Source organism: Cnephaeus nilssonii (assembly GCF_951640355.1).
Source record: "Cnephaeus nilssonii genome assembly, chromosome: 20".
NCBI lineage: Eukaryota > Metazoa > Chordata > Mammalia > Chiroptera > Vespertilionidae > Cnephaeus > Cnephaeus nilssonii.
Genome location: NC_137091.1, coordinates 42,128,462 through 42,153,208, shown reverse-complemented (window position 1 = coordinate 42,153,208; position 24,747 = coordinate 42,128,462). Strand labels below are relative to the sequence as shown.

The 24,747-nt window shown below is 55.0% G+C and overlaps 1 protein-coding gene across 1 annotated transcript in view; it reads left to right on the top strand.

Moving 5' to 3' along the window:
* The first annotated feature begins 7,122 nt into the window (after nt 1–7,122).
* NOVA2 (NOVA alternative splicing regulator 2) overlaps nt 7,123–24,747 on the top strand; it is a 28,104-nt gene continuing 10,479 nt past the window's right edge. The window contains exons 1-3 of the mRNA XM_079759516.1: nt 7,123–7,444; nt 17,525–17,668; nt 23,140–23,306. Coding sequence (XP_079615642.1) covers nt 7,168–7,444; nt 17,525–17,668; nt 23,140–23,306 — 588 coding nt within the window. The 5' untranslated portion in view covers nt 7,123–7,167. The remainder of the gene's footprint in view (nt 7,445–17,524; nt 17,669–23,139; nt 23,307–24,747) is intronic.

Sequence of the window (24,747 nt, the reverse complement as noted above, 5' to 3'; positions counted from 1 at the left end):
CTGCTCAAAGTTCTTACAGAAATCCCTTTTTTTTTTTTTTTTTTTTTTAATTTTCTCTTGCCTACAGTGCCGTGTATGATCTGACTTGCTTTTTAAAAGAATGACCTCTGGAAGTGCACGTTCCCTTCCCATGGGAGACTGAAGACGGCCTGGCTGCGCGGACACCCGGAAGATGTCCCGCCAGCACAGAGCAGCGCAGGCCGGAGCAGAGTGGCACAGGGTGGAGCGGACCGGAGCGAGGTGGGGCCGACCAGCACAGCTCCGCAGGCCAGTCTGGAGCAGAGCGAAGCGAGCTGTCCGCAGCGTGGGGCCTGGCCCGGCCTGCCTGGCCGAGGCTGCCTCCCGGCCATGCTGTTCTCAGTCCCGCTGTAGCACAGTGAGCTGTGTGCCAATCAAGTTTCCTTCTTCGCCACACCCCAAACTGGGGGTTCCTGTGGGCAATGATTTGGCACGAAGGACCATGGATGGACAAAAGGTAGAAATACTGTCATATATAGTGTATATATAATCAATTGGTTGTCTTATAGTATAGGTGGTTTTGCCTTTAGCATGAACAGTTTTAAAATTATACTGTTGCCCTAGCTGGTTTGGCTCAGTGAATAGAGCGTCCGCCTGTGGACTAAAGGGACCTGGGTTCGATTCCGATCAAGAGTACATGCCCAGCCCTGACCGGTGTGGCTCAGTGGATAGAGCGTCAGCCTGCGGACTGAAGGGTCCCGGGTTCGATTCTGGTCAAGGGCATGTACCTTGGTTGCGGGCACATCCCCAGTGGCAGGGTGTGCAGGAGGCGGCTGATCGATGTTTCTCATGAGTTTTTCTGACCCTCTCTCCTTCTCCCTTCCTCTCTGTAAAAAATCAATAAAACATATAAAAAACAAAAAAAAGAGTACATGCCCAGGTTGCAGGCTCAATCCCCAGTAGGGGGCGTGCAGGGGGCAGCCGATCAATGATTCTCTTTCATCATTGATGTTTCTCTCTCTCTCTCTCTCTCTCTCTCTCTCTCTCTCTCTTTCTCTCTCTTCCTTACTCTCTGAAATCAATAAAAATATTTTTTTGAAAAATAAAAGAATTGAACTGTTAAATCTAGTGATTTTAATTTTAAAATGTTTATTGTACTTCTAAACTTAAAAAAAATGTATGCCTTCTCCAAAATTTTCCTAAAACTCTGTTTTCCTAGGTACAATAACATATTCAAATATATTGTGAGTTACATATTTTTGCTTACAGTCTAAGTTAAAGATCTAAATTTTTTTTCAAGTTGCTGACTTGTTTGTCCCTCTACCACACGTTGAAAGAAATATAAATTTTAAATCAAAACTAATGCTGTAGTTAAAAAAAAGAAGAAGAAGAAGAAGAACTCTGTCTGTTGAAATGGTGGGCACGGGTGGGAGTGGGGAGCTCAGGAAAGGTCCTATGAGTCCGGGGGAGCTGCTGAGGGCCCGGGCCTTGGCGGTGTTGACAGAGGCAGCGACATGAGGTCAGATTTGGAATCTAAAGGTGCAGCAGAGAGCGTTCGCTGATGGATTGGTTGTGGGTGTGAGGCAAAGAGGGGGTGTCAAGGGCAAATGCAAGGTTTTTGGCCTGAACAACTGGGAGAGTTTGGAATCGATCCCAGAGGCAGTAGGAAGTCATAGGAAGATATTAAGGCTGGGGGGGAGGGGACGTGGTCAGATGCCATCATCACCAAGGAGGCAGCCAGGACTGGGATGGATTCGAGCCCTGGCTCAGCCCCCAGCTCACTGTGGGCTCCCGGGCACGGCGAAACCATCCTGGACCTCCACCTCCCCATTCTACAAAGAGGCTGCGAGGAACAAAGGACCCCTCAAAACCTTTGCAGCACAAAGACTTTTGCTCCCAGATTCTCTGACTCAGCTACCCCGGGGTCAGATATACACATACTCATTATGCAAAGTCAGACCCCTCTTCCTCGTCCTCCCCGAAGGCCTCCTTGCCCCACTGGACAGGACACAGGAGTTCCCTGCCCTGGGAGCCTGGGGGGTAACGGTGACAATGGCAGGCAATGTTTGCTGAGCACACATTCCGTGCCAAGGGCTCTGTCTCAGCTCTGTCACACGGACACCACACAGGAGCGCTGAGAGGTAGGTGTTTTATGATCACTCCCGTTTGGTAATGGGGAAACTGAGGCTCAGGAGAGGTGAAATGGTTTGCCCAAAGTCACATGGGAGAACCGGGACTCCGGTGATGTCTTCCCACCTGTCACCCAGGCCCAACCACCAGCACTTCCCACCTGCATGGTCAACATCACCTCCGTACTTCTGCCCACCCACCCCCACCCACCCGGCAGGACTGTTCACCTGCAGCCAAAAGGATCTTGTGATAAAACCTAAATCAACTCACATCCTTCCTCCAAACTCTCCCACGGTCCCAGTTCCCTCTGAGTCAAAGCGAAGACTTTACTGTGGCCCTCAGAGCAGACACAGTCAGCTCCCTGCCTCACTCTCTGGCCTCATCCCTCCCACTCTCCAACTTTCCTGGGCTCCTCCTCCTTCCTCCAACAGGCCAGGTACACTCCTGCCTCAGGGCCTTTGCACCTGCTCTTCCCTCTGCCTGGACCGCTCTTTCCCCGGAGATCCACATGACCTCACCTCTTTCGTGTCTCTGCTCAAATGTCACCTCCTCAGTGAGGTCTTCCCTGTCCATTCTATTTTTTCTTAAATGTTTTTATATTTCTTATAGGTTTTTGTTGATTTCAGAGAGAGCAAGGGAGAGGGAGAGATAGAAACATCCATGATGAAAGAGAATCAATCATCCATCAGCTACCTCCTGCACGCCCCCTACTGGGGATTGAGCCCACAACCAGGGCATGTGCCCTGACGGGAATCAAACAGTGACCTCCTGGTTCATGGGTCGACGCTCAACCACTGAGCCTTACCAGTGGACTGACTAAGTGTATTTCTTACGGTGGGTCGAAAAAGTTTGCAGAACCCTGCATGGAACAGTCCCACCGCTCCTAAATCCCATGTACAGACTGGATAGATGATACTAGTATCAGCTCTTCACTGGGACCCATGCTAAGTGGTTTTACCTCCTTCGGCTCCTGGGTTTCTCACCACCCAATTGACAGATAGGAAGACTGAGGCTCAGACTAGAGAAAGTTCATGGCTGAGGTCACCAGGCTGGGAAAGAGAAAAGCAGGGCTTGAGCCCCAGCCGCCTCCCTCTCTCCTGCACCTACCCAATTGCCCGCTTGCCTCCCCCTCCCTATTTGCTCCCCACCTACACAAAGCACTCGGGTGCCCCAGCCTGTCCTCAGAGCCCCTGGGTGCAAGCTGCTTCATAGATCCTCCAACAGTGCAGCCAGCAGGATCCTCTTAACTCCCATTTTGCAGGTGAGCAAACTGAGGCGAGAAAGCATTTCCAAGAATCAGCCATCCTATCACCCTCTCCAAACTCCCCTCTTGGAGAAGCAGGAGACAGCAATGGCTAAACATGTGTCTTTCACCCCCTCGGTTCAAATCCCCTGCTTCAAAACTTTGTAGCTGTGTGATCCCAGGCAAGCTCTCCGAGCCTCGGTTTCCTTTTCTGCAAAACAGGAATAATAATAGTATCTGCTGCCCTGGCCGGTTTGGCTCAGTGGATAGAGCGTTGGCCTGCGGACTGGAGGGTCCCGGGTTCGATTCCGGTCAAGGGCATGTACCTTGGTTGCAGGCACATCCCCGGTAGGGGGTGTGCAGGAGGCAGCTGATTGATGTTTCTCTCTCATCGATGTTTCTGGCTCTCTATCCCTCTCCCTTCCTCTCTGTAAAAAACCAATAAAATATACTTTAAAAAATAATAATAATAATAGTATCTGCCCCCAAGACCATGTTTAAGACTTAAATACGTTAGAATACGTGCAAACTTATTAGGTCAGCAACCACACCCCTTTGTTGGAAATCTTACCCGCACCCCTGTGTAATTGGACTACTATTGGCCCCTGAACTTTGTCAAGGAGGCCCTTTCTGTTCTTTTTCTTTTTATTTCTTTTTATTTTTTGGCTGCCTCCTGCACACCCCGATCAGTAATTGAACCTGCAACCGAGGTACGTGCCCTTGACCAGAACCGAACCCGGGACCCTTCAGTCGGAAGGCCGGCGCTCTATCCACTGAGCCACACCAGCCAGGACAAGGGAGGCCCCTTCTTGAGTTGATAGAGCTCGAAAGCGGGAGGGTCAGAATTTGGGTGCCGGTCTGCCTGGCTTTTCACCACCGAGTCACAATAGTCCTTTAAGGTGTTAGTTTCGACAGCAACAGCAGCAAGCGTTTCCAAATTAAGGAACGTAAGACTCGGAAAGCGTTAAGGATAACGCCCAAGTCGCACAGCATGTAAGTGGCCGACCCAGGCTTTGAGCCCAGGCTGTGTGTCCAGATGCAGGCTGACTTTTGGCCCACGGTCCCCTCCAGAAAGCTCTGATCGGCAGGAGGAAAAAGCAAGTTGAGGGCTTCCCTTGTCCCAGCTCAGTCCGATGGTCTTGTATTTCTGGCTCCAGCCCCTGCCCAGCCTCCAGTGGCTGCTTCCCTGAAGACTCTAGGATGAGGGGACTGGGGTGGCACGGATGATGGCAGAGGGTGCAGCAGCCCCCTCCCCTGGCCTCTGATTGGGGCCCTGCAATCCCCCAGGATTTGGTGCTTGGAAAGCTGACGTTGGGTTGCTATGGCAATAGGTTTGGGGCGGTTACCATAGCAGCAGAACTAGCCTGGGTTTAAAAATATCTAGGAGGAGGTTTGTGTTTGTGTGTGAGTGTGAGTGCGTGACCGACCATGCTGTTGTGTGTGTCCAAATGGGAGGGCTTGGGGGGGACTGTAGAGCTGGGGCTGCAGGCATGACTAGGGGGTGGGGGCTGAGCAGCACACGGGACTCCATGTGTGCTGTGTATGCTGCTGAGTGATCTGTGAGGTCTCCTGTATTGTGTGCATTAGACGATGTGGGACATGTATCTAAATGTGTGTGATCACCCACTTTGTGTGGAAGACACACTTGAGTCTGTGTGTCAGTGTGTTTCACATGTCTCTAACATGTATGCCTTATGTAACATAGGTTGTGCTGGTTTTGTGGCTGCAATCATGTACTCATAACTTCTCAGGGCGTGCGTGGCCAAGTGTGGAGTAGTTTTGGCTCTGAATGTGTGCACCTGGAAAATACTCAGATATCAGATGTGCATGTGTCTATTTGTGTGTGAGTGCCTGTGGTACGGCTTTGGGTCTGCATGACTGAATGTGCATTATGCGTTATTAAAGAGAGTGTGTGAGTGTGTGTGTGTGTGTATGCGCACCCGTGTACCTATCCCCCATGAGTCTTTTTCATACATGAGAGTGTGCCTATGTGAAACTGTTGAGAGTGTGTACCTGGGTGTCTGCAAGAAGGCTTGTGTGACGGGGACTGGCGGGACTTCACACCCAGTTCCATGGATGTTGAAATATGTACCTGCGTGGTGTGAGTATATGTGACTCAAAGGGTCTAAGGTGTGGATCTCCTCTCCGCCTGACCCCAGTATCTCCCTGCATCCCTCTGCCTCTTCTCCGTCTCCATGGCAACCAGTTCCTCAGCTTCCTCCTGGAAGATGGAGGGGGAGGATCCAGACTGCAGTGGACCACAGCCCCCTACAACCCCCCTTGGCTCTGGGGACAATAGGGGGAGGGGACAGATGGGTGGCCACCCCATCCACCTCAGGCCATCTGCTACCCTCTCCATCCTGGGGACCTGAGAGCATGGCAAGGGAGGGGCAGCAGTGGGCTGGAGCAGAGGGAGGAGCCCCCAGCTGCCACAATCACCCTCACCCAGGCCTCTTCTGAGCCTCATCTTGCCTCTGGCTGACGTGGGAAGGAAAGAATCCTTGGAGACCAGGAATCTAAGGAGAAGAAAATTCATGTATCAGTGAACATTAACTATTAGCAATGATCAATTCCAAGGAAATACCCCATACTGTCAATGATTTTAGGCTCTGGAATTAAACTTGTCCTTCATTCAAATCCCAGTTCCCCCTCTGTCTATCTGTGTGCCCTTGGACGAGCCACACTCCAGGCTCCTGGGCCTCCACTTGGTCATCTGAAAATTTGTTTTCCTTCATGACGTGAATAGTAATACTTTACAAGGGACGACTGCTTTGTTCCCCAGCGTTGTAAGGGACAGTGCCTGACACTTAAAGTGTTGATTGAATTGAACACCAGTTGTGTGCTAGGCTCAGAGCTACATGCTTTAACTCAGGTATTCATTGAATGAATACCCAGGGGCCTTGCAGTAACCCTGTGTTCATTCTTCCGGGAAGAGATGAAAGGTTTCGAGGAGGAACGTCCCAGCTGGGGTGGGAGACATGTGACGTGGGATTTCTTATCCCGACCAAGTGAGGTCAAGTTGCTGAGGCTAAGTTTCCTCATCTGTAAAATGGGAATAATAAGAGTACCTAAAGGGGCCTGGTTGCTCTGGGGATTCAACGTGATGTTTGTGAAGCGCTTACTTAGAACCGGACCGGGCACCTAGCAAGTGCTCAGCAAACGTTCTTTACTGGTGAGGGGCGGGGAAGCTTTGCCTGAGTCTGGGGTCCTACTGTAGCCTGGGGGAGCTGGGTCCCTCCGGCAGCTGTGGGAGGGGCGTGGCCAACACATGGGGGCGTGGTCTAAGGCTTCAAGGGCAGGCCAATGGGGCGCCGAGGGGCGTGGCCTTGACCGGCATGGGTGTGGCCTTGCGTGGGTGGGCGGGGCCAGGCCGCTGTGGGAGCCTCCGGGAAAGAAGATGCTCGGTCCAGCAGCCGCCGCCAGCCCTGCCGCCGCTGCCACCCGTGCCCGCCGACCCCCACGTCCCCACTAGCGGCTGCCTCCGCCTCCCAGCTCCGGCCCCCCGCCCCGAGCAGGGTCTGGGGGGCTCGGCCCTCCTCCCGGGGTAGCAAAGAAGGGAGTCCCATCCCTCCAGTGGCGCGGCCAGTCCCCGGGCTCCCTGATTTCGAGAGAGACCCCACCCCTGAGTTTTCTCCGGACCCCATCGGGGACCCCCTTGGCCCTCCCATACTGCTCACATCCGTTCTCTTGTCTCTGTCAGCCCCCCAGAACCAGCTCCCTCCCTCCTTCCCTCTCTGGGGTTCCCCCTCCCCCATCCCTCCGCCGCCGCCCCCTCCTCCTCCCACATCCCCTTCCCTCCCCCTCCCCTCTCCCCTCTGCCCCCCCCCCCCCCCACCATGAGGATGATGGCCGCCGGCGCGGTGCACGGCCTCTTCACGGCCTCCGCGGCCCCGCAGCCGCCGCCGCCCCCGCCGCCGCCGCCGCAACCCCAGCCTCCCCAGCAGCCGTCGCCGCCGCCACAGCAGCCGCCGCCGCCGCCGCCGCAGCCGCAGCAGCAGCAGCAGCAGCCGCCGCCCCAGGCCCCCCCCATGGAGCCCGAGGCCCCGGATTCCCGCAAGAGGCCCCTCGAAACGCCCCCCGAGGTGGTCTGCACCAAGCGCAGCAACACGGGAGGTGAGAGAGGGCTGCGCTCGGGGCGGGGGAGCGGGCAGGGGCCTCGCCTTTCTCCATCCTCCTCTCTCCCCAGTTGGCAGGTGCAAGGGCTCTAGGGAGGGGGAAGGCGCCCCTCCCGAGGCCCGGAACCGAGAGGGGAGTTGGGGAGAGTCCGGACCCCCTCCCTTTCTGGCCGCGGCCCGGGGCTGGGAGCTTTGTCTGCGACCAGAGGAGTTGGGGGGGCGGGGGAGGGGGTGGTAAGTGTCCTTGGCGGGGCGGGGGGGGGGGGGGCGCAAAGGATGGGGGCGTGGGTCCCTCTGAGCCGGTGTCCGTGCCCTTGAGGGGTGTGTGATGTGACCCTTTGGGGCAGGGGTGTTCCCGGCTGGCGTGTCCGGGCGGGGGGAGGGGAAGCAGGCGAGGAGGCCTGAGGACTCGGAGCTTTCCGCCTCCTCCCTGGGGATGTCCTGAGCCGGGGTTGTCCTGGAGGGAGGCATGTGCGGGCCACGGGCGCGATTGCGTGTGGGCACAAGCTGGGTGGGTGTGTTGGGGAGCTGGAGGAAAGGGTGGGTGTGTAGAGCTGGGTGGGAGAATGTGTGGCTGGGACAGGTGTGCGTGTGTGTGTGTGTTCGTGTGTGTTCGTGTGTGCGTGTGGGCCCTGGAAGGCCTGAATGTGTGGCATGAGGGATCATGGACATGGCAGGAAAGAGGGTGTGTGTGTGTGTGTGTGTGTGTGTGTGTGTGTGTGTAAGAGAGAGGGCAGATGAGAGGGGTTGGGATCCATGTTTGAGACCCTGGTCGGTGTAACAAGGAAAAGTGTGTGCATGTCACCCCAAAAGTGGCAGCGGTATAGGAGTGAGGGTGTGTGTGACACGCCAGCGGGTGTGTGGGGGACGCTGAATGGGCTGGCTCTGGGTGTGAGCCAGGAGAGGCTGTGCGGATCAGGGGGAGGCAGTTCAGTGTGTGACACAGGCGTGTCTGGGGTGGGGTGGGACCAGGAGAAGCCAGTGAGGGTATGTGACAAGAAAATGGTGTGGGTGTGACTCCGGAGAGGCTGTGGCTGGGTGTGAGGCACGGAGGTGTGCAACAATGACATCAGAGGGGGGGTGTGCCCCAGCGGAGGTGGGTGTATGACGAGGGAGAGGTTGGGGCTCCCTGGGTGCACCGGGAACAGGGACCATGTGCAGATGACACCCAGGGGTATGGAAAGGGAAGGGTGTGTGGGGGGGACACCCAGCGTGTGTATATCTGTAACCAGGGGAGAGGTGTGTGTGAGGGGAATGGTGGAGCGTGTGACACCGGGGAGGTGGGGGTGACTGTGTGTGGCTGTCCAGGGAGTGTGTGTGTGACACCACAGCAGAGGGGCCGTCCCTGTGTGTGGCCTGAAGAGGGATGTGTACGGGAGAATAAAAGACACGCGGGGAACGCTAGGTGTGTGTCTCAGGAGCAGGCCGTTTTGGGGGGTCCTCCGAGCCCAGCCCATTAGCCCTGGAAGGAGGGAGACCCCAGAGCAGACGGGCCCCTCCTGGTGGTCACCTTGGCCAAAATCTCGGCTTCCTCCGGCCTTTTCCTCCGGATGGGAGCGGGATGGCCTCAGGCAGAGTGCACCTTCCCGCTGCCAGGCGGCCAGGCGCTGGAGTGGGTCGGGTTGGGGACCTCCCGCGTCCTCCCCCCAGACTAACATAGCTGAGTCTCTTCCTTCTATCCCAGTGCTCCCCCCACCCCTGTCCAGGTGGGACAGGAATCGGGACCCCCCTGGCCGCCTAGGAGGGTGTCCAGCAGAAATTGGAGGAAAGGGAAGTGGGGGAGGGGTTGGGAGTGAGTTTCCTGTCCTTCTTCCTGCTCCCCCACCCCCAACACGCACATGAATATGGCCCCTCCGACTTCCTTCCCTCCTTCCTGTCCCATTGCCGTGCCCAGTCGCTGAGAGGGTCAGGGACCCAGGTGGCCCCAGAACCCAGCCGGCAGCCCAGCCCCGCCCCCGCTGGTGGGGAGGGGGAATCCCATTCTTCTCTTAAAGGGGCTGAGATGCTCCAAATCGGTGTCCTCGGAGTAGCACAACCTCTCTGCCAAAGCTGGTCAGGCCCAAGCCCTTGGCACCCTACCCTGAGTCAGACTCTGAGACAGGGATTCACTTCCCAGTAAATTCCTCCAGGGAGATGATTTGAGCTGCTCTTTCAGATGAGTAGAACTGAGGCGCAGGGAAATGAAGCCACGGCCCAGTCACACAGCTCATCCGTGGTGGAGCTGGGGTCTGCTCAACCCCGGTGCCGGGTTCCAGAGCTCATGTGCTTACTTACTCTCTGCAACAGGGAAACTAGGGTGAGCCCTTAGGGACCGCTGCTCCAGGCTCTCGCCTGTCCTCCGCCCCCACTGACCCACGGGTAAACTGAGGCCCAGCAATGCAAAGGGGCAATCCTCCATTTAGAGAAGCACTCGGGGGCAGGGATGGGCAAGGGTCCGGGACTTTCATCTCAGAAGTGAGGGCTCTTTCTGATACTTTCATGACTGTGGGGTGTTGGGTCAGCATCCCTTTTCTGAGCCTCGGTGTTACCACCATCTGCCAAATCGGGAAATAACAGTGACCACAACAACAACAATAATAATAATAATAAAAGCTACCAGTATAATTGCGTAATGCCTTCCATGCAGTATTTCATTCATTTCATTCATTTCATTCTTCCAGTATCTAGGATGTAACATTAATAATAATAATAATAATAATAATAATAATAAATTGCAATGATGGCTAGCACTGATGGTCTACAGTGTGCCAAGAATAATTATGGAAAACATTTGGTACCGACCAGTCATTGGATCCTTACCATTCCATTATGTTATCCATCTTACAGACGGCACAGTGCGGCCCAGAGAGCTTAAGTAACTTGCCCGAAGTCAGCCAGCTAATCAGAGGCAGAGCCGTGATTCGAACTGGGGAGGCTGCCTCCATGGTGCGGGCAGACCCCGTAGGGAGCCTCCTCTTCAGGTGGGGATAGGCTCAGCGAGCCGAGGAAGTCCTCGGGTTGTCACAGCAAGTTGTGGCCGACTGGGCACACCGAGTTCTTGCCCAGGGCACCTGCCCCGTTCTTGGGGGCTGGTAGACGAGATGGTGGCTGTTACACTGCTCTGGGTCCTGTGGCTGGCAGGCAGAGGCGGCTGGGAGGGAGATGAAGCTCTAGGTGGCGTTAGGTGAAGCGGAGGATGGAAACTCCAGTGAGGGGGAACAAATGACCCCAGTCTGAGGGCCAGTAACAAAGAGCGTCCCCCCTTGAGTACAGATGGTAACCCTGAAGGTCCAATAGAATGGCCCCCGTCCTTCTGGCTGTGTTCCCACCTCTGTCACCCCCACATATAAACAGAAACGCACACCTCACCCCCCAAATGTAGCTTCCTCCAGCCAGGTCTTGCTCCCAGCATCCCTCACTCTGTAACACAAAGACCACGGCGCCAGGTTAAGGGCGCCCCAGTGGGACCTTCCAGGGCCCGTCTCCGCCCTGTCCGTGCTGGGTGTGGGGCTGTCAGGCGGCACGTGGTTTCGCTGCTCAGAGTCTCAGTCTCCTCGTCTGAAAAATGGGGACCGTGGCCCTCCCTCTGCCTCTCCAGGCTGTTGTGTGGGTTAAATGAGGTTGCGTATGCAAAGTACATAGCACAAGGCCTGGCAGATGGCAAGCACTCAATAAACAATAGCTGTCACTTTTTCTTATTATTATTACTATGATTGTTGTTGCCATGAGAATGTCAGAGTCCTGTTTCGCCACTCCATGGCGAATTCCCCCCCCCCCCCAGGGAGTCATACCCCACCCACCTTGCTCTCCCTCAGAGACCGTGTCACCACACACAGTCAGCATCACACCTTCCGGCGTGCATCCCTCCCGCGGCACGCGCCAGTAGTGTTACACTTCTCACACGAGCGGGCCACACCATCATTCACAGAAAGGCATCCCAGGCCTGACGCCCCCTCCCTCCCCCCAACTCTCGGCGGCACCATCCAGCATCCTCACACGCCCCTATGACAAGATCAGCATCACACCTCCACCTCCGAATACCTCCACAGAACACGGGACACTGCCACCCCGGACCCCAGACAGGAGCAGGTGCCGTGGGTACAGCACCCAGCTTTGGCTTCCCAGACACCTGTCACAGAAAACAGCACCTCTACAGCATACACCCCTCAGCCCTACCTTTGCACGAGTGGCCTCCCTTTCCGATCAGAGCCACCTTTCAGGGTCCACTCTCGGACAGTAAGAAGTGCCACTCCTTCCCAGCACCCCAGATCCCCAGATCTTTGGGGCAGGTAAACATTATTTAGAGGGGCAGGGGAGTTTGGTCGCTCTTTTCAGAAACACTCCTGGGGGGCGGGGGAACCGAGGGGGGCGGAGACCAGGGACTCATAAAGACTAGGAGAGGAGCCCTGACCCGTTTGGCTCAGTGGATAGAGCGTCGGCCTGTGGACTGAAAGGTCCCAGGTTCGATTCCGGTCAAGGGCATGTACCTTGGTTGCGGACACATCCCCAGTAGGAGATGTGCAGGAGGCAGCTGATCGATGTTTCTCTCTCATCGATGTTTCTAACTCTCTATCCCTCTCCCTTCCTCTCTGTAAAAAATCAATAAAATATATATTTTTTAAAACTAGGAGAGGAAAGACAGCCCCTTCCCAAGGTGGAGATTCTTGCACGTGTAGCCGAGGGACACAGATTAATCAGGAGCGCCAAAGCTGGCATCTCTCCAGTCCCTGGCATGAGCAGAGGGAGCTACCTGAACCCAAGGAAAGAGCTGAGACGGGGGTGGAAAGTTCTGGCATCTGGATTCTGCTTCAGCAGAAGGAAGAGCTTTTTCACAGGCAGAGTCCTGAGTATTCAAACAGGGTGGGATGTGTGAGGCTTGGGGGCTTCAGGTTCAGCAGAGGTCACGTGCCTCCCCTTGCTGCAAGGCAGGCTGGGAAATAGAGGCCTGGCCTCTTCCCAGGGGGATTGGGACTCGCCCGGTGAGAAGTGCCCGCAAATAGGAAGGTACATGCAGACTCGAGAGAAGGCCAGACTGGTGGCCAGGATGGGGACGCCTGGGACCTAGAGTTCTGAGCTTGAACAGGTGGGAGGTCTCCGCTGCTGAGACTGGCTGAGGAGGGGGCTCCAAATTTCCACTAGTCTGATACAGCAACCACCTAGCACCCCTAGATGGTTTCAGGGGTCCTTGGAGAGACTTTTTTTTTTTTTTTACCATTGTATGCTTATATGAATGCGCTTTGTGGGGGAGACACAACATACATGTTAAAAGTGACTGGATGTAAAGTAGAGGGACTGCTTGTCTTGTTTCATGATATATCCCCAGGACCTAAAACAAGGCCGGGCCCTGGCCGGGTGGCTCAGTTGGTTGGGCGTTGTCCCATGCACCAAAGGGTTGTGGGTTCGATTCCTGGTCAGAGCACATACCTAGGTTATGGGTTTGATCCCCCGTCAGGACGCATAGGGGAGGCTGCCAATTGATGTTTCTCTCTCTCTCTCTCTCTCTCTCTCTCTCCCCCCCCCCTTCTTCTCTCTCTGAAGATCAATAGGAACATATATTCAGGTGAGGACTTAGAAAAAAAAAACATTGTAAAATAAGGCCTGGCACATAGTGGGTGCCCAGGAAGGATTTGTTGGCGGAAGCGAGGGGAGAGGGAGAGAAGAAGGAAGGAAGTAGTGGTGCAGAGGGATGGAAGAAGGCAACACTGAAGAAGGTGGCATGAGGATGAAGAGTATCACAGAGGTGCTGAGGCAGGAGAATGGGAGCAGGGCCTCATCCTACCCGTGAGAAGACATCTCTCCTCCAGGAGGCAGGGAAAAGCCAGGCCAGCCCCTAGGGGGGAAGTGATGGAGGAAGAGGGGTCTCCCCGCCTTTTCATATTTCCCAACAAAACCCCAATCTTACAGGCTCACCTCCCCACTTAGAGAACACTTCCATGTGTCAGACACTGTGGTAAGAACTTATATTCATGAAGCAGGTACTAATAATAAAAAAATAATTGCCCTGGCTGGGTGGCTCAGTTCGTTGGAGCATCATCCATATACCTAAAAGGTTGCGGGTTCGATTCCCAGTCAGGGCACCTACAGGAGGCAACCAATAGATGTTCCTCTCTCATCTTGATGTTTCTATCTCTCTCTCTCCACTCTCTCTAAAAATCAATAAAAATATACTGTCAGGTGAGGATTATAAAAATAATATAATGATGATGATAGCTAACATTTTTCAAGTGCTCCCTGTGCCTGAAACCATCCTCGGTACTTTACAGTTCATCATTTTCTTACGGACAGCAGCCCTGTGAGGTAGCACGATCATGTCCCCACTTTACAGATGAGAAAACTGAGGCCCCAGGGCACACGGGCTATCGGTGACAAAACTCACACTCAGTCTAGGGCTGTTTCTGCCATTTCCCAAGGGAATTCTGACAAAACCTGGGAAGTGTGAGAAAGGGCACCGGAAATGGGGTGGGGACCAGTTTTCTTCAGAGCAGATGAATATCTTCTCTCTTCAAGAGGGACGCTGGCGGGGGAATGGGAGTCAGAACGAAAGAGAACTGAGCCCTCGTGAGAGGGGCAGGATCTCCCTGTCACGGAACCCTCTTTCTGAGCCTTCCAGGAGACAGAGAACTAGCCCCTCGTCTCTGTGCCAGGCTTCGGGGCAGGGCAGACAAGAGGCCACCTCTGGGAACCCAGGGAAGAAAGTGAATTGGGGGGAGGGCCGGGATGATTGACGGGGAAGGCCCCCTGGGGGGAGCTAATTACCTAATAGGCTTAATGGTCTGATCAGGCAAGTTTTAAGAGGATTGCCTTGGGCTCAGGGAAACCCCTTCATTCTGGACCCACTCCCCATGCAGGCACAGCCACATCCAACCCCTCGCCCTCAGACCCCCACCTGAGCACATCGGGGAACCCAGAACCTTCCATCTTAAGGGACCAGGTAGAGATGGGCAGGGCTCCCAGGCCCTGACCCTGCTCCCACTTTTCCCGGCACTTTCTCCTTATCTGCTCGGAATGTTGGAATGTTGGAGTTTCATGGGAGAACATGGAAAATAGGTTTCCTTTGCTGAACAGAAACAGGTGAAAACCACTGGGAGGTGTTTTACAACCTTAAGCTTTGGAGAGACAGAAACACACACACACACACCCCACCCCACCCCACCCCTGCCGCTGTCCCCAGTGTTTATTGCATGCCTACTGCTGCTGGGCCCCAGTGAGTCCCTGGGACACCAGGGTGAGCTCTAGTGCACGCCCCCCAATGGGCTTTGGGGATACATTGCTCCGAATACATCCCCTCCTCAGCGTTTAAGGAAAGCTTCCAAGAATAAGAGGCCTTGGAGTGGGGATCTGAAGGACCAAGGGAATTCACTGGGGCAGGGGAGTTGCAGGCAAAGAGAATGTGCAAAGGCCCTGAGGTGGGACGGAGGCAGAAATGCTGGAGGAACAGAAAGGAAAGTATGTCTCGTGCCCACAGAGAAAGACCAGGACCTGAAGCTGGAAAGGTGGGTGAGCCCGGTCACCAAGGGACTTCGGTTGAGAAGGCTCCATAATGGGTTCCCTGGGAGGACTGAGGGCCAACAGTTCGGTTAGAACAGTGGTCGGCAAACTGCGGCTCGCGCGCCACACGCGGCTCTTTGGCCCCTTGAGTTTTTAGCAAAGGCCAGCTTAGGAGTACCCTAATTAAGTTAATAACAATGGACCTACCTATATAGTTTAAGTTTAAAAAATTTGGCTCTCAAAAGAAATGTCAATCGTCGTGCTGTTGATATTTGGCTCTGTTGACTGATGAGTTTGCCGGCCACTGGGGTAGAAGGTAGGCGAGGCGAGGCACTTGCCGTGAGACTGCGTGACCCAGTGCTTTATCCGTGACCAAGAAAACTGGCCGTAACAAAGGATGGCACCAACACCCTTGGCTCCACCTTGGCATCTCAGGTCTGAGACTGACTGTCCTTGAACGCGTTGGCCTTTGGCCACGGGCAGTGGAGGGTGTTAAACCGGGGAGGGCCCAGAAGGAAGCAGAATTGCACTTGAATCTCAGCCCAGCAACTAACTGCCTCGGCGCCCTTGGGCTGGTGACCTGGAGCGGGTGCCTTTCCTTCTCTGAGTCCCTCTGCGCCTCGGTTTCCTCTTTTGTAAAAATGGAGCTCGTCTGCCCGCCTCACTGGTAGGTTGTGAGGAACGGACAAGATCCATCTTGCCGAGCAGCACAGCGCCAGGGCCACAGTGAGTGCTGAGAACGTCTCTGGAGTCCGCCCCCTCCCTCCGCCTCTCGCTGCTCCATCGCCTCCTGCCCAGGCCTTTGCAGTCCCCTCTCACTGGGCTCCCAGCTCTTCCCCCGGCTCCCCTCAGTCTGCTCCCCTCCTGGGTGCCACAGGGATCTTGCGACCTACGTCAGATCGCATCCCTCCTCTGCTCAGAGCCCTCCGTGGCTCCCATCTTCTTTGGAGTAGAAACCAAAGACCTCACTGTGGGCCGCAAGCCTGAACACCCCCCCACCACCACCACCCTCGTCTCCTCCCACGCTCCTCTCTCACTCAGCCCCACCACCGGCCACCGCGCCCCCTGAAACAACCCAGGCACAACCCCACTCCAGGGCCTTGGTACTTTGTCTCCCAATAGGCACAGCCTGGGGACAGGATAGCAACGGTTCAGAGCAAGGACCCTGGAGCCAGCTTGGCTTCAAATCCCAGCCGTGCCGCCTATGCGAACTGGGGCGCTTTCTTCACCTTTGTTTCTCATCTGTAGAATGGGTGTGTGTGTGTGTGTGTGTGTGTGTGTGTTAGGTGTGTGTGTGTGTGTTAGGTGTGTGTGTGTGTTAGGTGTGTGTGTTAGGTGTGTGTGTGTGTGTGTTAGGTGTGTGTGTGTGTGTGTGTTAGGTGTGTGTGTGTTAGGTGTGTGTGTTAGGTGTGTGTGTGTGTGTTAGGTGTGTGTGTGTGTGTGTGTGTGTGTGTTAGGGGTGTGTGTGTGTGTGTGTGTGTGTGTGTGTGTTATGTGGGGGGGGGGTTGTTGTTGTTGTCAGTCCTCACCAGAGGATATTTTTTCATTGATTTTTAGAGAGAGTGGAAGAGTGGGAGGGAGGGGGAGAGAGAGAGAGGCATCAATTGGTTGCCTCCCACACACCCCGACTGACCGACCAGGGCTGGGATCAGGGATCAAACCTGCAGCCCCGATACTTGCCCTTGACTGGGAATCAAACCTGCACCCCTTCAGTGCGTGGGCCAACGCTCTAGCCCAGTGGCTCTCAACCTTTCTAATGCCGCGACCCTTTAATACAGTTCCTCACGTTGTGAGTCGAGACCCACAGGTTGAGAACCGCTGCTGTAGAGCCTAAGGCCATCGGAAAACACAGATATTTACATTACGATTCATAACAGTAGCAAAGTTACACTTATGAAGTAGCAACGAAAATAATTTTATGGTTGGGGGTCACCACAACATGAGGAACTGTATTCAAGGGTCGCGGCATCAGGAAGGCTGAGAACCACTGCTCTAACCACTTAGCAACAATGGCCAAAACGAGCATGGGTTTTTTAAAGTACCTCCCTCACCGCACCAGTGCGAAAAGTAAAGGAACTGGTGTTTGTAAGTCCTTGGGAGAGAGTCTAGCACATAGTAGGTGCTGTGGGGTGTTTGATAGAGAAAGCCACGTTCTCGGGAGGGCTCTCCTGGCTACCGGATCTGACAGTGCAGCCCTGCACGCCCCGTCCCTTTCTTGCCTCTCTTTGTTTTCCCAGCACTTACCTCAGTCTGACAGCCACACTGTCTGTCCCCGCTCTAGAAGAACATACTGTGTGTGCTCTTGGCTTAACCACTAAAACCCTTTCGGCCTCATTTTATGCGCGAAATCAGGGAGTTTGCTTTTTTCATTCGGTTTCGCCAGAACAGTGCTAAGCACATAGCAGTAACTATTTGTGAATGAATGAATGAATGAATGATCGTTATTATTATTTTCCTGTCTGCTGTTCTCATGGTCATTGCTCCTGGTGACCCCAGTGGTTTCCTAGGGCACCCCATGCTGGCACCTGAAGAAGGGGTACCCTCTCAAGGTGAAGACCCCTCCGCCACTCCCCTCCCCCCCTGACTCTCCTCCCACCATGTGCCCCTGCAGAGGAGGGTGAATACTTCCTGAAGGTGCTGATCCCTAGCTACGCAGCGGGCTCCATCATTGGCAAGGGCGGGCAAACCATCGTGCAGCTACAGAAGGAGACAGGAGCCACCATCAAGCTCTCCAAGTCCAAAGACTTCTATCCGGGTAAGCCCCTGCCAGGACTCTGCCCCGGCCTCCCATCCCTCCCACCTGGGCCCTGGATGAGGGCGAGCAGCTGCCCCAGGGACTGTGAGAGTGGTGGGGGACCTCCCCTCCCCCTAAGTGGTGGTGGGGGGTGTCCGGGACAGAGCTGCTCTCAGCCCCTGGGGCCAGGCCCAGAGCAGATGGGGGTGGGGGCAGGGCAAGACAATGGGCCTGCTGCATATTCATGAGCTCATTTGCATGATGTGCTGGCAGATGTGCCCCTTCCCACACACCTGCCCCTTTGGGTCAGTTGGAGGAGCTTGTGAGGAGGGGCAGGGAGGCAGGTGTTAGGATGTTCCTTGGGGCTTGTGGGCCAGCCATCTTGTCACACACACACACACTCTGTTTCCCCTGCTCTTTCCCTTCGCATTTCTCTGTCACCCCATCTTGCCCAATCTGAGTCTCACTGGTTTTCTGCCTGTTATGTCTCTTTCCCATTCTCTCTCTGACTTTCCCACTTTTTGTTCCCTTAGACTCCCGTCCCATCGGCCCCTCTCTGTCTCCCTGGCTCTGTTGGATATCCCTCCCATCGTGTTCTCAGTCTCTCATCCGGTCTGTCTGTCATCTGTCTCTGCTTTTCCCTCTCCCTTCCCCCTGCTTTCCCGCCCTTTCTATCTTCCCACCTCTACTCCCCATCTTTTCCTTTCCCTCCACCTCTCATATTCTCTCCTTGTTCTTTCTCCTGCTCTCCCAACGCTATCTGTTCAATCACGCATTCAACCAGTATTCGGTAGCACCCCTCAATGCGGTCTTCCTCCCCTGGGGTCGCCCCTCCTTTCTCCTCCCTCGGCTTGCCCGTCTCTGCCTTTATGTTTCTCTCCTTTTCCTACGCCTCAGCTCCCTCCTGTGTGGCTTCGTTTCTTATCTTCTCCTCTCTCCAAACCCCAGGCTTTTTTCTGCCTCTCCCCCATGTCTATCTGCTTTCCCACAACCGTACATTTTCAACGCCCCTCCACTCTCTCTAATCCCCCTCAGTCCCTCTCAGCCTGCATGTCTCCCTCCCAAGACCAATGCCTGAGCTGGACAGCTAGGATTCCAGGGAAGCCCCCAAATTATTGCACCTTTGGCCCAGCTGGTTCTAGTTCATCCTTAATCCCCTTGGATTTTTTTTAGGTCAAACAGCAGAGATGGAGCCCAGGGTCAGGACACATTTATTCTCTCTCTCTCTCTCTCTCTCTCTCTCTCTCTCTCTCTCTCTGCCCCTCCCCCTCAGTAAGCAGCTTTGACAAGAGGTTTAGAGAACAGTCCAGGAAACCAGGCAAACCCCCTTTCTCTTCTCCCCTGGCCCAGTTGCCCCCAGGCCCCTCCAGCCCACAAGAGACAGATAAGACCTCTGCTTGGGACATGCATCCGAGGACACTGGGTTTCTTGCCCCTGAATCACATTCTGAGACATGAGACACGTCATCACCCCCTCCCAGCTCAGTGACACACCCCACAGACCAGGCAGCTGGGAACCCCAGAGGATGGGACAGTCATTGACTCTCCGGGGATAAATACAATTCAAACAAACAACGTAAGCCAGCGTCTGTCCCCAGCCCTTGGACGTGCAACCAGCCTCCCTCCCCGCTCCCGATCATATGGCCTGTGCCAGCTCCTGACTCATACACAGGACCCAGCCCGCTCTACCCTGGCCCTGCCCCTAGGACTCCCCAGGACCCACGGGAACACAAGAAATAAGATGCTCCTGCTCGAGACACATAGCTGTTTCCCTCTGCTTCTGGCCGACACCCTTTCAATCATCCATTCAGCACACATTCTCTGAGCAGCTCCTCTATGCCACCCTGTGCTGGACAGAGATGGGGACACAGCAATGACTGAGATGCCCAGCCCTGCCCTCTCAAATCTCACATCCCAGTATGGGAGACAGACCCAACACGAGTGGTGGTCCAGAGTGGTCAGGGCGAGGTGAGGAAGCCCAGAGGGGGCACTCGACTCAGCCTGGGGCGGTCAGGGAGGGCTTCCTGGAGGAGGAGCCCAGAACAATAAGTAAAAGTGAGCGAGGTAAAGAGCAGTAGGGTGTTGCAGGAAGGTGAAATAGCATGTTCAAAGGCTTGGGAGAGGGCGGCTCATGCCGTGTGGCTGAAGCCTAGAGAGCAGGAGAGAAGTGGAAAGGATGTGCCAGGCCTAGCAGGTTCACACAGAAACACGTACACTGCACTTGTGTGTCCACTATAAAACCTCCCTGGCCCTTACCCTCCAGGGAGGGGCAGAACACAAAGAGGGGTCCCTCCTGGGTACAGGAAACCCCAAACCCCAGATGTAATCCTTTCGGGTCATCCATGGAGACCCCGAGACCCCGAAAGAGCCAGGTCCCTGCCCGAAGCCACACAGACTCCTGCGCACGCACCCAGACACCCTCGTGATTCTCAGCTCCTTCTGAATGTGAGCGTCCATCTGAAGCCCTGGCCCCCAGCCCAGAAGGAAAACAGACACACACGCTTTTTTAAAATTGATTTATAAGATATTTGCACCAAGGGACAAAACCCTAAGTGACTACTTAATGCATTCACACATACTCTTTTTTACTGTCAAAAATACAAAAGCAGCCCTGGCCTGTGTTTCTCAGTGGTTAGAACATCAGCCCGCGCCCCAAAGGCTCCCGGATTTGATTCCCAGTCAAGGGCACGTACCTGGGTTGCAGGTTTGCTCCCCACCCCCGATTCGGAGGCAGCCAGTCAATATGTCTCTCTCACATAGATGCTTCTGTCTCTCTCTTTTTCTTTCCCTCTCTCTCTCTCATTCACTCACTCTTTCTTCCCCTCCCTCCCTTCCACTCTCTCTGAAAAGCAATGGAAAAAAATATCCTCAGGAAAGGATTAACAAAAAAAAAAAAAAAAAAAAAGAAGCAAAACTGCAATCCTGTTATGCCTCCCTTCTCCCCACCCACCCCCCTGCCTCCCCCCACACACATATTTCACACACCGCAAATTTAGTACATATGGCTCAGTGGTTAAAAGCTCAGGCTCTACCCTGGCCAGTTTTCTCAATGGTTAGAGCTTTGGCCTGTGGACTGCAGGGGCCTGGGCTCAATTCCCAGTAAAGGGCACATACCTCGGTTGCAAGTTCCACATGTGGGGGTGTGGGGGGGGGGCAGCCAATCGATGTGTCTCTCTCACATCGATGTTTCTCTCTCTTTTTCTCTGCCCCCTCCTCCCTCCCTTCCACTCTCTCTAGAAATCAATGGAAAAAGTATCCTCGGGTGAGGATTAAAAAAAAAAAAAAATCAGACTCTGAGCCAGACACCTGGGTTCACAACCCTGATCTGTCACTACTGGCTGAGTGAACGTGGACAAACCCCCAAGCTCCTCTGTGCCTCAGTGTCCTTAGCAGTAAGTCAGGAATAATAACGTTGCCTGTCTTATATATTCGAGTGAACAAATATATATAAAGTGCTTAGAACGGCGCCTGGTGCTGGGTGTTATGTAAGCACCAGCTGTTATTATTGGACAGTCTCTCAGAGTTTCACCGAGCCCCGTAAAAGCCCTGTGGACCCGGGTTGAGAACTACAAGGGGGGGGGGGGCGCGGGGATCATAGACTCTCTGAGCTGGAGAGAAACCCCACAGTGATGGAGAACCTGGCCACTTCATCCAGGCTCTCCCTGGGGCCACCCCGAATCCCCCCAGTTCCCACCCTGACCCACACCCTTTCCTATTTACACCCAGACGGAGGCAGCCTGCACGCTGACTCACCCTTGGCTCAGACCAAGCCATTGTTCTGGGGTGGGGGGGAGTCAGAGTGAGGAACAGCGGCCCAAAGGAGATGGAGGATGTCAACTACACAAGCGACCCAAGACAGGGACACCCACACATGGCGAGACTGGCCTGCGAGGCTGAGAGATGGCAAGCGAGGGGTCAGAGCAGTAGCACCAGCATGCTGCGTGAGAACGGCCCCAGGACACTGGACACGCACCCCAGTGTCCCAGACAGGCAGTCACGTGAAGCCTGGCACACACTCAAGACTTTTTACAGAACCAGGGAGCTAACTGGTCCTGCAGACGGAGTCCCACCAGAGAGAGAGACATACACAGCCCCACACACCAAACAGGGCCAGCTCACCCAGGCACTCACATTCTCAGACCAGCCAGTTCATAGTAGAGCCTTCTTTGGCTGTAATACATACACTCGACACACACACAAACACATCAATCAGTCCTCCACACAGTCTTACGTCCTGACACCTGGGTCTGCCTGTAGCTCTCTTTCTTAGGTTTACACACACATCAGTCATAGTCTTGTCTATGTCCTGTACACACGCTCACACACATATACATTCATACCACGTACCCGTCATTCAAATAGCTTTTTGAACACCTAGGGTGTCTAGCTGTCTCTTTCCCTTACACACCTGTACACACATATAGGCAAACACACATACTGTCGTACAGTTGAAGTGATACACATTCATTGTATAGCCTCGGTGTTGCTTCGTGAGAGTCTTTGTTTCTTTCAGATTCACAGTATACTTAACCTTGAACATCACAGCGACACCCAACGTCTTTCCCACATACAAGAGTACACACAAACTTCTTTCCTGGAATCACTGTGTCGTGCGGTCTGTTTATATCTCATCTCTCCTGCTCTTTCTCTTATACACACACATGCAGATAAAGATCATTTAAACAGTCCTGCCCCCAGGTGAACACACGCATGTGTGCGCACTCACACACACACACACACACACACACACACACACACACACACACACATAATGATGCCTGGGTCAGAACCAGAGCCAACATGTGCAGAATTTCCAGCAAAGACACCCAGTCCCCCATTGCCTACTCTCCCATGAGTTGCCTTTGACCCCCTCTGCCCTCCCCTGTGTCCACACCCGTGCCCTCCCCCACCCCTCAGCCCTCCATCTGGTGGGTCCAGGCAGGCACTTAAGGCCTCTCTTCTGTCTCCCCATCCCCCAACCCTTCCCCATCCTCTCCAAAAGCCCAGAGGCCCTCGCTGCAGGCTTTCAGGGGTTGCCATGGCAACAGGGCCTCATCCCTCGTCCCCCTGGGGGTGGGCTGAGGACCCGGCCAGCCAGACCGATAAGGGGGTTCCAGTTACTGTGGCAACCGTTGCAGGCCTGAGCTCTCCCGCTTCTGGAAGGGGGGGGGGGGGGGAGTGAGTGAATGGTTGCCAAAGCAACCGGGAGCCAGCAAGGACTGGGAAGAGGCAGCTGAGCCCTGTCTCCCCTGCCCAGGGCTGCTGTGGGCATCGCCAAGCACTTAAGCATCCTTCTTCCACCCCCTCGGGTTGTTTTAGGGGAGGGCAGTGAAGTGCAGGTTATAAGACAGGGATTCCACTCGCTCTCCCAGCTACCCACGATGGCCTGGGCGCCCATGCCAGCTTGCCCCGGCTTCCCACGTGACCACACATTCTCAGGTCCTCCGTTTTCTCTTGCCATTAAATGGGGCCTGTCTCTCCCTTGCTCAACAGGAACCACAGAGCGAGTATGCCTGGTTCAGGGCACAGCAGAGGCCTTGAACGCTGTGCACAGCTTTATTGCCGAGAAGGTCCGAGAAATCCCACAAGCGATGACCAAACCTGAGGTGGTCAACATCCTTCAACCCCAAACCACAATGAACCCCGACAGAGCCAAGCAGGTCAGCAGGGGGCAGGTGGGGTTTCTGTAAAGCTGGTGAGGTTCGGGGAAATGACACGTCCTCCCATCCCTGGATTATTAGGGGTGTTCAAAAGGGTTAATGTGGATAAAATGTTTGGCAATGAACTACACGGCAGTGGGTTAGTATGATCACTATTAGGGAGTCCGCCTAGGGACCCCAGACTTGCTGACTAAGGGACAGTGTGAAGGTCTAGGTCAGAGAATGTGGCCCACAGCCCCCTACGTGCCCCTCCTTCCTGGGACCCTCTACACCCCTCTCCGCCCTCCATCTCATCCCATTGTCTCTCCCAGCAACCTGCCTCCCACTTCCGGTCCTCACCGGAAGTAGCCTCGGCGACAGCCCATCCACATCCCGAGGAGCGTAGCCTCTCACACGCCCCCTCTCTCTCCGTGAGTTACTGTACGGGTGCAGCCACCATTTTGGAGAAATGATGTTTCGTTAGCGAGAGAGAGGGGCGGGTCCCTCTCCTGCAGAGCCATCTCTAGAAAGGAGGGAAGGAGGAGGGCAGCGCCGGTCCGCCGTCTCCGTGACGGGGCCGCGGCGGCCAGGGGCGTGGCAGGGAGCGGACCAATGGCTTCCCGGGCCTCTCCGGTTGCCATGACCACGGTGCGGCAGGTGGGCTGCTGCGTCCTGGGCGGAGGGACCCAGGCGGCGGGGAGCACCGTTTTCCCTCCCGGCTCCCGCTCCCGCTCCCGCTCCCACAGCCCTGCACTCGGAGGTGGAGGAGGGCCGAGAAGCCCTGGGCGGCGGACAGGCCGCTTGTGAGGGTTCCTGAATGTCCGCCTGGAAACAAATGGGGGGCCTTGGCAAAAGACATCTGGAATTCTTGGTCGTTCTTGTTGGGGGGGAACCACGGACCGAGTTCCCCCCCCCCCAAGCTCGTGGGGGAAACGGTGGTGGGAAAGCCTCGGAAGAATGCCGCCCAGCAGGTCGCCCCCCAAAAAAAGGACTGCGGGCTGGGAGCGCGGCCGCTGTCCTTGGTGCTGAATCCGCTCCGCGCCTTTCGCCCTGCCGGCCTCTCCCACCTGCAGCGTACCCACCGTTTACAGGAAAGCGAGGGTATTGCCTCTTCCCTCCACCTTGGTCGCTGCCACAAGGGACCCTGGGTCCACCAAGAGTTTGTCCATGTTGCAGGGGAGATGGGGTCAGCACACCCTCTGTGCCTGAGCCTCCCACCCTCACCCCCTCATCCCCAGGAACTCGGAGACAGTGGAGTAGGAGGTTGATAGAACCAGGGTTTTCCCTCTGCCTTATTACTCCAGGACTCCACAGAATGAGAGGGAGATCATGACCGAAGGCTCAGGCCCTGGAGTCAGATGTTGAGTTGCATCTTACTCTGATGCTTCTTACCTGTGTGACCTTGAGCAAGTGACTTGATTTCTCCATGCCTCATTTTCTCATCTATAAAATGGGCTTTATT